A 15,064-nucleotide genomic window follows, 5' to 3' on the forward strand; every position below is an offset into this window, starting at 1 on the left:
TGATGACACCTGGGACCACACTACACTGTTCTGCGTCTGTACATGTGTGTGTGTGTGTGAGCTGATAACCACTGAGGCGGCTGATGACACCGGGGACCACACTACACTGTTCTACATCTGTGTGTGAGCTGATAACCACTGAGGCGGCTGATGACACCTGGGACCACACTACACTGTTCTACGTCTGTACGTGTGTGTGTGTGTGTGAGCTGATAACCACTGAGGCGGCTGATGACACCGGGGACCACACTACACTGTTCTATGTCTGTACGTGTGTGTGTGAGAGCTGATAACCACTGAGGTGGCTGATGACACCTGGGGCCACACTACACTGTTCTACGTCTGTGTGTGTGTGTGTGTGTGTGTGAGCTGATAACCACTGAGGCGGCTGATGACACCTGGGACCACACTACACTGTTCTACGTCTGTACGTGTGTGTGTGTGTGTGTGAGCTGATAACCACTGAGGCGGCTGATGACACCGGGGACCACACTACACTGTTCTATGTCTGTACGTGTGTGTGTGAGAGCTGATAACCACTGAGGTGGCTGATGACACCTGGGGCCACACTACACTGTTCTACGTCTGTGTGTGTGTGTGTGTGTGTGTGAGCTGATAACCACTGAGGCGGCTGATGACACCTGGGACCACACTACATGGTTCTACATCTGTGTGTGAGCCGATAACCACTGAGGCAGCTTGATGACACCTGGGACCACACTACACTGTTCTACGTCTGTGTGTGTGTGTGTGTGTGAGCTGATAACCACTGAGGCAGCTGATGACACTGGGGACCACACTACACTGTTCTACGTCTGTGTGTGAGCTGATAACCACTGAGGCGGCTGATGACACCTGGGACCACACTACACTGTTCTACGTCTGTACATGTGTGTGTGTGTGAGCTGATAACCACTGAGGCGGCTGATGACACCTGGGACCACACTACACTGTTCTACGTCTGTACATGTGTGTGTGTGTGAGCTGATAACCACTGAGGCGGCTGATGACACCTGGGGCCACACTACATGGTTCTACGTCTGTGTGTGTGTGTGTGTGTGTGAGCTGATAACCACTGAGGCAGCGTGATGACACCTGGGACCACACTACACTGTTCTACGTCTGTGTGTGTGTGTGTGTGTGTGAGCTGATAACCACTGAGGCAGCTGATGACACCTGGGACCACAGTACATGGTTCTACATCTATACATGTGTGTGTGTGAGCTGATAACCACTGAGGCGGCTGATGACACCGGGGACCACACTACACTGTTCTACGTCTGTGTGTGTGTGTGTGTGTGAGCTGATAACCACTGAGGCAGCGTGATGACACCTGGGACCACACTACACTGTTCTACGTCTGTGTGTGTGTGTGTGTGTGTGTGAGCTGATAACCACTGAGGCGGCTGATGACACCTGGGACCACACTACACTGTTCTACGTCTGTGTGTGTACTGATAACCACTGAGGCAGCGTGATGACACCTGGGACCACACTACACTGTTCTACATCTGTGTGTGTACTGATAACCACTGAGGCGGTGTGATGACACCTGGGACCACACTACACTGTTCTACGTCTGTGTGTGTACTGATAACCACTGAGGCGGTGTGATGACACCTGGGACCACACTACACTGTTCTACGTCTGTGTGTGTACTGATAACCACTGAGGCAGTGTGATGACACCTGGGACCACACTACACTGTTCTACGTCTGTGTGTGTACTGATAACCACTGAGGCAGTGTGATGACACCTGGGACCACACTACACTGTTCTACGTCTGTGTGTGTACTGATAACCACTGAGGCGGCGTGATGACACCTGGGACCACACTACACTGTTCTACATCTGTGTGTGTACTGATAACCACTGAGGCGGTGTGATGACACCTGGGACCACACTACACTGTTCTACGTCTGTGTGTGTACTGATAACCACTGAGGCAGTGTGATGACACCTGGGACCACACTACACTGTTCTACGTCTGTGTGTGTGTGTGTGTGAGCTGATAACCACTGAGGCGGCTGATGACACCTGGGACCACACTACACTGTTCTACATCTGTGTGTGTACTGATAACCACTGAGGCAGTGTGATGACACCTGGAGCTGTACTGCATGGTTCTACATATGTACTTGTCTGAAATGTCCACTTAAAAACCATGGTGGCTGGCAGCACTCAGCTGAGGACCAAGCAGCCAGGCACTGTATCCTAAGCACTTTAACTGATGTCTACCTGATGCCCTGCCATGCTTGCTCACACTCAGAAGCTCTCAAAATAACCCACTTTAAAGAGAAAACAGTCACTGCCTTTTTGAAAGACAAATTAAAAACGTAAACTCCCAAGGTAACTTAAACCTCTGGGTTCACAAAACACAGGTTAGAAAACACTGCTACGGGAAAATCCTGCTGATCAAGGTTTTACAGACTCCTTTGTATCAATCACTTGCTAAGAACTTCTTTCTTCCTGTTTCCCTTATTCTTGTCAACTTTGTTTTATTCTAAAAACTACCAAAGACAGAGGTACGTTTTAAATTTAGATGCAGAATATTGTCTTTAAATTTAGGTATAAAATATCACCAAGACGCTATTTAAGAGGCTGGCGCTGGACACCAGCATCCCAGATGAGCACCAGTTCAAGTCCTGGCTGCTCCACTTCTGATCCAGTTCCCTGAATGCACCTGGGAAAGCAGTGGAAGATGGCCCAAGTGCTAGGGCCCCTGTACCAGCATGGGAGACCGGAAAGAAACTCCTGGCTCCTGGCTTCAGATCAGCCCAGCTCTGTCTGTTACGGCCATTTGGGGAGTGAAACAACAGATGGAAGACCTCTCTGTCTCACCCTCTGTCTGAAACTCTGCCTCTCAAATAAATAAATCTTTAAAAAAAAAATCAGTTATCATCCTTAATATGTTAACTTAACCTAATTCGAATAAAACACCAACAAACTTTAAATGAAATTAGACGAGTTGATACTAAAGTTCATATAGAAAAATAAAACTGCAAGAACCACCAGGAAAACACTGGAAACAAGTAACTAGGAGAATGGCACTAGCCTTCTCTGACTTGAAAACATGCTATGAAAGCCGTATGACTAAAGCAGTGCAGCACTGGCACAGGCTGGACAAGCAAACCAGTGAAATGGAATAAAAGTGCAGAAACAGACCCAAGTATATATATAAAATTTTATACTGATAGATCTATCTCAAGTCACTGGGGCAAATAGGGACTTTCAAACAAACAATGCTGGGACAACTGGGTGGTAATTTAGAAAAAAGTAAAATTGTACATAAAGTCCCCTTTAAAAGAATTTCAGGGCAGGCACTGTAGCCCAGTAGGTTAAGCCACTGCTTGGCACTCCCTACATCCCATACTGGAGTGCCAGGGTTCAAGTTCCAGTCACTCTGCACTCTCAGCCAACCTTCTACTAATGTGCCTACGAGAGAGCAGATCATGGCCCAAGTGCTTGGGTCCCTGCTACGCACATGGGAGACTTGGATGGAGGGCCTGGCTCCTGGCTTCAGCTTGGCCCAGCTCCAGCTGTTGGAGACATTTGGTGAATGAACCAAGGAATGAAGTTCTCTTCCTCTCTCTGTCTCTCCCTCTCTCTCTGTGACTCTTCCTTTCAAATAAACAAATTAAAAAAAAAAAAAGGATTGCTAATTATAACTCAAAACCCAAGAGTTTTAAAACCCAAGAGCCAATTTTAAGATTGACTTAATATTACTACATAATTTCTTCAAAAATGTTTTGCATGGCAAAAAAAAAATCATAAACATAACCAAAAGACAACTACAAAGTAGGGGAGAATACTTATAAAACAAATGCCACAAAGGCCTAACAAGCCTAACACATGAAGAGGTCATAAAAATTGAGGCACAAAGAACCAAAAACCTGATAAAATCAGAAGATGTAAGCAGACAACTCTAAAAAAAAAGAAAATGGTCCTAAGCCATATGAAAAATATCCATCATTTATAATTAGACAAATGCACATTAAAACATGGATACCACTGTTCATCTACCAGACTGGCAAAGCTTAATAAAAGAAAACGTCCTCAGGAAGGATGTGGTAAAGAGGCATTCTCACATACTGCTGGCTAGAACGCAGCCTGGGCCAACCATTCAGGAGGGAGATCAGGAACTCTAATAAAAGAGCACATGCGTTTGATCGTTCAACCAGGTAATCCCGCTTCCTGCAATCTAACCTAATGATATATCTCCAACAGTATGAAAATACATATATCCAAGGTTTGATACATTGCAGCATTGTTTGTAACGGCAAATGCTCATACACAAGAGAACAGCTGAATAAAACATGGTAGGTATAGCCACACGAGAGTACTATACAGCAGTAAAAAGGAATAAGGAAGCTCTCTATGTAGTCACGTAGAGTGGTTCCCAGTATATACCACTAAGTGAAAAGAGCAAAGTGCAAAAAAGTATTTATACTATGCTGCCTTTCTTGGAAAGAAAGCAGATATAAGAAAATACACATGCATCTGCCCATCTGTGGGATAAACTAAGGAGCCCTCCACACAGAAAGGGTAAATCAGAAACTAGAGAGATGTGTTACAGGAAGTACATAGGAAAGAAGTGAAAAGGCAGCAGATAATGCGAAAGCCGTAGGAGGGAGTGACACTTCTGAGTAGATCTTTTCTCTTACACCTTTTCAGAACCCCAGTAATGTGTTACATACTCAAAAAATAAACCAACAACCAAAACCACCAAGGATATGGGAGGAACCTAAAATTCAATACAAATAGTAACAAATGAACCTAAGTGTATACAAATGAATGCTAAAACATACTAAAGTGGGGAAGATGGGGGGCCGGCACTGTGGTACAGTGGGACAGTGGGTTAAGGCCCTGGCCTGAAGTGCCAGCATCCCCGATGGGCGCTGGTTCTAGTCCCAGCTGCTCCACTTTCAATCCAGCTCTCTGCTATGGCCTGGGAAAGCAGTGGAAGATGGCCCAAGTCCCTGCGCCCACATGGGAGACCCGGAAGAAGCTCCTGGCTCCTGACTTCCAATCAGCACAGCTCTGCCCATTGCGGCCATCTGGGGAGTGAACCAGCAGATGGAAGACCTCTCTCTCTGTCTCTACCTCTCTCTGTAACTCTTTCAAATGAATAAAATAAATCTTTAAAAAAAAATAAAGTGAGAGAGAAAAAAATTACCGTAAGTAACTTTGAATAATAGTACTTTGACTAGATGTTATAAGGGTAAAGACAAAAAGAACTATACACAAACTCTATAACTAGAACATTTGTTTCTCATAGGGGATGGGGTTAGCAATTCTAGTATTATTTCTCTTCTACTCGAGGGTTAAACAGTATCTATTTTGTAGATAATGGGAGCTGGGTATCTCATTGTTGGAAAAGTTACAGGGAAAAGGAGAAAGTTAACCTATGGTGTTAGATTAGACTCAAATTATTGTGAAAATGTACAGCTTTTAACATTTACAGATAGATCTAGAAACAAATATAGGTGTGTATGCATGTGTCTGATTAGTATGCTTCCTGGCTCTGACTGAGAAGGCCATGAGCCCATTTACTGCCAAACTTTAGTTTCTAAACACTACTAGAGTAAAAAGGAACCAGGACTCAAACAAATACATAAAGACAAGTTACCATTAATTCACACTTTAATGGAAAAGTAAATAATCACTACAGTAATAAAACATAACTTCCAAAGAGAACCAAAAGTACGGCAGCTGTAAGACCAGCAGTGGCCAGCTGTTCAAAAGCTGTGCAAATTATCTTGGAATTCAAATTGAAAGAATCAACCGAAGCTTGCTCCGCAATCAAATTCCTCCACACCTGTTCCTACTCTTGAGGCTCCCCCTCCCCACTTCAAGTCAGAAAAACTGAAAGCATTCCTCTCCATGAGTGATCAGGAAACTCAATTTCATACTAAGAACATAGGTTACAAGAGCATACCAAACAGCAATTTATCCCAAACTAATAATTTTTAAATATTTTAAAAGAAGCTTGATGACAGAAATGTATGCCCCATGCATCACAGTATATTTTATTCAAATAGCAAAACTGAACATAAATATACAAAACTGTAAGAAGTAAAACACACAGGTATTCACACATTCTCTTAGGATACACTATCATATCAAAAAAGTAATCAAAAAAGTTCAAAATATGGGGTTTTTGTTCTGATGAGACAAGTGTTTACCAAATAAATTTACGTTGTAACATTAAAAGACTCCACCATTAAGGTGAAAGGTATATAAAGCAAACTTTAAAAATAACTCTAGGCCAGCACCACAGCTCACTAAGCCAATCCTCCACCTGCAGCACCGGCACCCGGGTTCTAGTCCTGGTTGAGGCGCCGGAGTCTGTCCCGGTCGCTCCTCTTCCAGGCCAGCTCTCTGCTGTGGCCCGAGAAGGCAGTGGAGGATGGCTCAAGTGCTTGGGCCCTGCACCCGCATGGGAGACCAGGATAAGCACCTGGCTCCTGGCTTCAGATTAGGCACAGCGCGCCGGCCACAGCATGCCGGCTGTAGTGGCCATTTGGGGGGTGAACCAACGGAAAGGAAGACCTTTCTCTGTCTCTCTCTCACACTAACTCTGCCTGTCAAAAGAAAAAAAAAAAAAAAAAAAAGAAATTCTAATCCCTAACTAAATAAAAATTGAAATATACTCCAGGGGCCGGCGCTGTGGCACAGCGGGTTAATGCCCTGGCCTGAAGCACCAGCATCCCATATGGGCGCCAGTTCTAGTCCCGGCTGCTCCTCTTGCGATCCAGCTCTCTGCTATGGCCTGGGAAAGCATCGGAAGATGGCCCAAGTCCTTGGACCCTTCACCCACGTGGGAGACCTGGAAGAAGCTCCCTGGCTCCTGGCTTCAGATCGGCACAGCTCCAGCCATTTGGCCAAATGAGGAGTGAACCATCAGATGGAAGACCTCTCTCTCTCTCTGCCTCTCTTCTCTCTGTGTAACTCTGACTTTCGAATAAATAAAATCTTAAAAAAAAAAAAAAAGAAATATACTTCAATAATCAAAAACATTTTAAGTAAGTCCCTTATAAATACTCCATCCTCAAGGAAAATATGACAATTTTTTACAAGTTTATGATAAAGAAAATTTTAATGGAAAACAACATAAAAAAGGTATCCAGGCATCTCTTTCTGGAACCCTGACTTATCTGACCAACCTATACACTCCCAAAACAGACAGATGACTCACACCTGCAGCTGAGGACACAGAGACCTAGTGCCACCTACCCGGGCTCTGCATGGGACTAGCTGCAGCACCCTAAGCTTTGCAGCCCCGGGAAAACTACTGAATGTCCTTTCAGCTACCTCATCTCTAAAATGGGGATAATGGTAACACGTATCTAATGTTATCAGAACAGTGCACTTGATAAAACATTATTTTAGTGAGTTCCCTGGGCCCTGTAAAGCAATTATCTAACAAACTGCCACCCTGTAGTAGTATTCCAGATAAAGTTTTCACAGTCCCATGAACTGAACTCTTAGTTCAAAGCATCTGTCACCTGGATTATTACGCAGCCTCACCTTTCCTCCCTCACGTCTTATCCACTGTAGCAGCCAGAGCAGTTCTTCCAAGGGTTACGGCAGATCACTATTCCTCCACTCAAAGCAAAACATCTGCTCAGATAAAATCCAAAATACTAACCCTGGCCTACAAGATCCAACCACAACCAGCTCCAGTTCACTCCACGTGAGCGCTCTGACTCTCCCTGCACTGACAGGCACCCCCAGCCTCACAACACTGCACCTCTCCTCCGTCGGCTTGGCACGCCTCTTCCTAGACCAGCTGAGTGCCAGGGTCTCCTCAAGGCCTTCCATAATCACACCCTACACAGCAGAATACTCCTACCCCACCTCCCTCTCCTCCTCAACTCAAATTTTCTCCACAGTACTTCCCACTCTTTTGTCATATACTGCTTTATCTCGGTTCCTCTGCTAGCATATGTAACAAAACAGCAAGAACTTTGTGCTGTTCACTGTTCCTAGCACCAAGAACAGCGCCTGATAAAGTACAAGCTCTAAGCCAAAGTCAACACTATACTTAACAACAATCATTAAAGTCGAGAACCAGAAGCAAACTACAACTATAAAACAGTGTACATCATCTACTAAATTTAAATTTCCAACTAGTCTTAATGATTAATTTTAGTGACTAAAGTACACTTCTAACATTAAAATGTTTTTTAAAATCTTCAGTGCATAGGCAGCTCAGATTTTTACATCTCTATCCACTCACCTAACTGGCACCCAAGATCAAAGTACAGAACACTACCTCCACCTCAGAAGCTCCTCTCACTCAACAATCCCCACAAGGACAAATACCATAATGGTTTTTGTCATGCAGCTGTCTGTATTTGAACTTCATATAAATGGAACCATCAGCATACCCTTCTGTGCCTGGTTTCTGTTGTTCAGCTTTATGAGGTTCTTCCATGTTGTTCGGTGATCAATAGCACATTTCTTTTTATTACTCAGTAGTATTTTATTTAATGAATGTACCACAATTTAAACAATTTTCACTTGACATCTGGGTTGTTCTAGTTTGAGGATAATAAGTAACACTGTCATGAACAGTCATGCCTTTTGGTGGTTTTATTTGCGGGGAGAGGGGTAGGAAAAATAACACCTTAGACTGGTAAGAACTCAAGGAACTAGAAAGTGGGCACAGCTGGCAAGAGTAAATTGGAATAACCTGGTGTAGGTATTAGGCAAAGTAGCTTAAGTCACCACGTGGAAGGCCTGCATCTATTATCAGAGTGCCTGGTTCAAGTCCCAGCTCCTCTGCTTCCAAACCAGCTGCCTGATTATGTATCCTGGGAGGCAGTGACAATGGCTCAAGAATGTGGGTCCCAGCCCCCCTGTGGCCTGGCCCAGCACTGGCCACTGTGGGCATTTGGGGAGTGTAACAGCTGATGGATGATCTCTGTCTGCTTTCTCTACCTTTCAAATGAAAGTGATTTTATTTTAAGTATTATAAACAAAAATGAAATAACCTTTATGGAGAACAGTCTGGCAATAGGTACAAAAAGCCTAAAAACACCTGTACCTTTTCATTAATGATTCTAGTTCATGGAGATTTCTTACTGAGTAGTCACCAGCTGCCAGATCTTCTAAGTGTTTGACATGTAGTAATCCATTTGATTTATTTTAAGGAAATAATCATGGATGCCCACAATGACATCAATCCTATCATGAGCAAATACCAATAGTAAACAAGTAACAACAGGGGAGTAATGTTTAAATGTACTTCCATGGAAACAAACAGTGTGAAATCACTAAAAATGTTTTCAAAGAACTTTTAAAGAGAGGAAAAAGTTGGAAGTTGGGGCTGGTGATGTGGGGCAGCAGCAGGTTAAGCCACCACCTGCCACACCAGCATTCCATATTGGAAAACCAGTTCAAGCTCCAGCTGCTAATTTCCATTCCGCTCCCTGCTAATGTGCTTAGGAAAACAGCAGAAGATGGCCCAAGTACTTGGTCCCCTGCCACCTGTGTGGGAGACCAAGATGGAATTCCTGACTCCTAGCTTCAGATGGACCCAACCCCAGCTGTTGCATGCATTTGGGGGGTAAACTAGTGGACAGAAGATGTCTCTTTCCCTTTCTGTCTGTCTGTCTCTCTCTACCCCCCACTCTAAACCAGCAGACAGAAAATCTCCCTCTCCCCCTCCATCACCCCTGGAACTCTGCCTTTAAAATAAATAAGCAAATCTTTTTTTATTTAAAGATTTATTTATTTTACTTGAAAGTCACAGTTACACAGAGAGAGGAGAGGCAGAGAGAGAGAAAAAGAGATTCCATCCTCTGGTTCACTCCCCAATTGGCCACAATGGCCAGAGCTGTGCCTATCTGAAGCCAGGAGCCAGGAGCTTCTTCTAGGTCTCCCATGTGGGTGCAGGGGCCCAAGGACTTGGGCCATCTTCTACTGCTTTCCCAGGCCATAGCAGAGAGTTGGATTGGAAGTAGAGCAACTGGGACTCAAACCAGCGCCAATATGGGATGCCGGCAGCAACTTTACCCATTACACCACAGCACTGAACCCAATAAGCAAATCTTTTTTTTGACAGGCAGAGCGGACAGTGAGAGAGAGACAGAGAGAAAGGTCTTCCTTTTTGCCGTTGGTTCACCCTCCAATGGCCGCCGCGGCCGGCACACTGCGCTGATCCGATGGCAGGAGCCAGGTGCTTCTCCTGGTCTCCCACGGGGTGCAGGGCCCAAGAACTTGGGCCATCCTCCACTGCACTACCTGGCCACAGCAGAGAGCTGGCCTGGAAGAGGGGCAACCGGGACAGAAACCGGTGCCCCGACCGGGACTAGAACCCGGCCACCAATAAGCAAATCTTTTAAAAAATTGGAAATATATATACACATATACTTCAAATAGTAAAATGGTGTTTATCTATGGAAGACACGGGTATTTTCATATTCTTTAAACTTTTTTAGCCGGCGCCGCGGCTCACTAGGCTAATCCTCCACCTTGCGGCGCCGGCACACCGGGTTCTAGTCCTGGTTGGGGTGCCGGATTTTATCCCGGTTGCCCCTCTTCCAGGCCAGCTCTCTGCTGTGGCCAGGGAGTGCAGTGGAGGATGGCCCAAGTGCTTGGGCCCTGCACTCCATGGGAGACCAGGAGAAGTACCTGGCTCCTGCCATCGGATCAGCGCGGCGCGCCGGCCGCAGCGCACCTACCGCGGCGGCCATTGGAGGGTGAACCAACAGCAAAAGGAAGACCTTTCTCTCTCTCTCTCACTGTCCACTCTGCCTGTCAAAAAAAAAAAAAAAAAAAAAAAACTTTTTTGCAACTTCCAATTTTTCTATAATAAATTACTTCCATTAAAAAAAAAAAAAAAAAAAAAAAGAAAGGACATGTGGGGGCCAGTGCTGTGGCTTAACGGGTAAAGCTGCTGCCTGCAGTGCCGGCATTCCATTTGGGCACTGGTTTGAGACCCAGCTGCTCCACTTCTGATCCAGCTCCCTGCTAGGCCCAAGAAAGCCCCAGGAGATGGCCCTGGTGCTTGGGCCCTGCACCCACATGGGAGACCCGGAAGAAGCTCCTGGCTCCTGGCTTCGGATTAGCCCAGCTTTGGCTGTCATGACCATCTGGGGAGTGAACTAGCAGAAGGAACACCTCTCTGCCTCTCAAATAAATAAATAAATCCTTTTTTTTTTTAATGTGATTTAAGACTAATACTGAAGTGTTTACATTCTAATGGGGAGACAAGATAGTCCAACACAATTTAATTAGGACACTGAAGCAGTTTTGCATAGGATGATTTAAAAGTAGTATAGAAAGATATCCAGCTTGGAGATGGGGGTAAGGGGGTTATCAGGTGAGGTCTTTATCAACCTTCTAGAAGAACTCAGAGTAGGAATTCCATCTCTAGATTGGAAGGCATCTTCCCAGGAAAATCCTGTTCCTCCTCAGCTCACAGCCTGGACTATCAGCTAGACGGTGTACCCTGCCTGGCAAGTATTCTCTTCCCCTCTCACTGGCAAAAGCGTGGACTGAGGGATGGAAATTCCTGAACACAAGGATGCAAGCAAAGCATCCAAGTGCCCACAGGAAGGTGATCCGTCCGCCTGGTGGCCTGACGGCAAAGCACCAAGACGGGCCTGCCTTCCCTGTCATGAGACACACGGAGACAACTTTTCAGATTTCCTGATAACACAAACTCCAGGCAGAGCAAACCGAAATTTATATCAAGACTCACTGATTCTCCGAGTTTAAAAAGCAACAGAATTATCAAGAAGTTATCCAGATGAGGGCAATTCTGTGTGTCCAACCTCCTAGGTCCCCTCCGTCCTTCTGCAGATGGGCCAGCTCCTGACCCCAAACTGAGAGTGGAGACCAGTGATACAGCTTAGTCCTGCAGGGGCCAACTCCCATGGAGGCCAATGCTATCTGGTTAATAATTAACACATAAAGTATACTTTGTTGCATTAAAAAATATCAATGGAACAGTCACAGGAAGAACACGTGACTTCATATACCGCCTTGCTGGGGCAACACAGTATCACTGCATTTGCTAACTTGTGACACCTGACCACATTAAAGTCACAAGCATCTGCTCAAAACAAAGTGGGCTCAAAAAAAAAAAAAAAAAAAAAAAAAGCCTCTTCTCTCTATGTAACTCTGACTTGCAAATAAATGAATAAACTTTAAAAAAAAAAAAAAGGCCATATATTTTAGAGTCCTTTCACAAACACAGAATTACACAGATCCACAGGGCAGAGCAAGGAGGGCTTGGTGTTTCGGTCCTGCCCTCTCCTCTGTACCCTCTACTCCTTCAGCCTCTCCTGTTTACCAATCTATACTCAAACATACTAGAAAATTCTCTATAAGACCTGATGCTTTTCATGACTACAGCATTATTACCTAAATTAAGATGGCAAAAAAAAAACTACGTCTAAAATTTACCAACCTATTAAATCTCTACACTGCACAATGGGACAAATTTCTGATGCAACTTAAAATGCCTCAGTTTTAGGGCCCACGCTGTGGGGTAGCAGGTGAAGCCCCCAGCTGCAGAGCCGGCATCCCTTATGGATGCTGGTTCAAGTCCTGACTGCTCCACTTCCCATCGGGCTCTCTGCTAATGCTAGTGGGAAAGCAGTAGAAGATGATGACCCCAGTGCTTGAACCCAGCACCCACGTAAGAGACTTCGAAAAAACTCCTGGCTCCTGGCTTCTGATCAGCCCAGCTATAGCCCTTGTGGCCATCTGGAGAGTCAACCAGCGGACGGAAGATCTCTGACTCTCCCTCTGTCTCGCACTCTGCCTTTCAAATAAAAAATAAATCTTTTTTGAAAAATGAAACTAAAGTGAAACCTTAAAAAAAGCTTCAATTTCATAAAACAGTTCTTTGAAAAACTAAGCATTTACATAATCACTAGGGATTTTTTTATTCTATACAGAACTTAAATTTTTGAATAATCTATATTCTAGTGGCTTAGAATTATTTTATGGAAACAGAGGATGTCAAAATAGAACTGGCAAGATTTGGTATCTTCAAATTTCACTTTTAGATACTCATAAAAATTCCGTTTAGAGTAATAAAAACTTCTTCGGGTAATATCTTGTTAATTACAAGCGGCAAGGTTTGACAATATTGCACAACCATACAAGACTGCAGATTACTAACGAACATCTTGATGCAAAACGAGGAGGCCACCTTTCTTTGAAAGGGGTAACGTGTCTAGTTTTCCGTCGTCGACGTCGTCTAACCTCGACACTGATTAACTCACTGTACTTGACAATTAAGTGAAACTGTATCTCGCAGTCGACACTGAAAACCTGTAATTTCGAGGGCTTTCTCTCCCCGGACCAGCAGAGGGAGACCAAGACATCTGGCCTGGCCCCGAGTGTTGCCGTGAAATTGGGGGGGGGGGGGGGGAGGCTGCATTTAAATGCCCTCCTGTCAATCAAAGGACACTTCCTACCACCGCAGCCGGCACAGCTGCCGCCGCTCGCGAGCCGAGCTCTCGCCGGGACACAACAGCCAGCGGTGCCCGGGGGGACCTGCTGCACCCAAAGGTGACCGCAGGCTCCGCCGCGGCGCCCAAACACGGACTTCGGGAGCCCAGCCCCAACTAGTTTCTTTGTTTAAATGCCTGCGCGTCCCTCCCACGCCGGAGTCAAGAGGCTGTGGCGCCGCCTTTATTAGCCTCACACTTTGATTACAAAACACACGAGTCGGCGGCCTGGCTGCGGAGGCGGCCCGAGCGCTCGCAAACGTCAAAGCCGCGGCGCGGCGGCGGCGGCCGGTGCCCCGTGAGTCAGCCGCCGCCGGCCGGGGTCGCCGGCCCCCGGGCCACGGCCACGGCGCTCTTTGTAAAGTTTGCGCCGCGGCGCCGGGGGCCCGGGGAGGCGGCCGCGGCTGTGCTGGGGGTGCGGGCCGCGACCCGGGGCGCCCCCGCCGGCCCGGGCCCCGCGCGCCCCCCGCGCCCCCCGCATCTGTTGCGCCGCGGCCGCCGCCCCGCCGCGCCCCCCCCCCCCCCCGGCCCGGCGCCCCGCCGCTCGCGGAAGTTTGGCGGAGACGGGGCAGGGGCGCGGGGAGCCGCCTCCCGGAAGGCAGGCAGCGCGGCGGCCGGGGCTCCCGGGGCTCCCGGCCCGGGCGGCGCGGGGGCTCCGGGCCCTGCCGGCCCCGCGCCCCGGGCTCCCCTGCCAACTTCGCCGTCGGCCCCCTTTGTTCCCGTCTGTTGCGGCGACTCTTCGCCGGCGCCGGGGGAGCCCAGCGGCTCCGCTCGGCAACCTGCCCGCGGCCCCCGGACGCCGGACGCGGCCCGGCCGGGGCGGCGGGGCCGGCGGGGGCTGCTTACCTGCCGTGGAACCAGTCCTTGCAGACATCGCACTCGATCATGAAGCGGTTCACGTCGTACGGCTGCCGGCACACGCAGTACACGGGCGGGGGCGGCGGGGGCGCCGAGGCCCGGCCCGGCGCCGCCACCGCCACGGCCGCCGCCGCGGCTCCCGCCGCTGCTCCCGCGGCCACCGCCGCCGCCGCTCCGGCCATCTTTAAAACACACACACGCGCGCACACACACGCACACACACACACACGCTCGCTCGCTGCTCCGCTCGCAGACTGGAGCGAGCGCAGCCGCCAGCCAGCGCCGCCTCCTGCAGCAGCCGGAGCAGCAGCCGCGGCGGCGGCGGCGGCGGCGGCGCCTCAGAGCGCGCGCGCGACCGCGGCGAGAGGGCAGCGGCGGCGGCGCGCGCAGGCTGCGGCCCGGCGGCTTCCGGCGCTCGGCCCGGCGCTCGGCCGTGCGTCCCGCGCACGCGCGCGCGCTCCCTGCCCTCCGCGGCTGCCCGGCGGAGCCCGGGCTGAGGGGCCGCGGGGCGGACTGAGGGGCCAACCGGGCGGCGGGCTGAGGGGGCCGGCGGAGCTCCGGGCTGAGGGGCTAACGGGGCGCCGGGCTGAGGGGCCGGGCGGCGGGCTGAGGGGGCCGGCGGAGCTCCGGGCTGAGGGGCCGGGCGGTGGGCTGAGGGGGCCGGCGGAGCTCCGGGCTGAGGGGCTAACGGGGCGCCGGGCTGAGGGGCCGGGCGGCGGGCTGAGGGGGCC

General features: G+C 48.5%; 1 protein-coding gene across 1 annotated transcript in view; it reads right to left on the bottom strand.

Moving 5' to 3' along the window:
- Positions 1-14,515, bottom strand: part of KDM7A (lysine demethylase 7A) — a 99,624-nt gene extending 85,109 nt beyond the window's left edge. Inside the window, exon 1 of the mRNA XM_062178411.1 lies at positions 14,322-14,515. Coding sequence (XP_062034395.1) covers positions 14,322-14,515 — 194 coding nt within the window. The remainder of the gene's footprint in view (positions 1-14,321) is intronic.
- Between the last annotated feature and the right edge of the window lie 549 nt (positions 14,516-15,064).

Source organism: Lepus europaeus, chromosome 1 (assembly GCF_033115175.1).
Source record: "Lepus europaeus isolate LE1 chromosome 1, mLepTim1.pri, whole genome shotgun sequence".
NCBI classification, from domain to species: domain Eukaryota; kingdom Metazoa; phylum Chordata; class Mammalia; order Lagomorpha; family Leporidae; genus Lepus; species Lepus europaeus.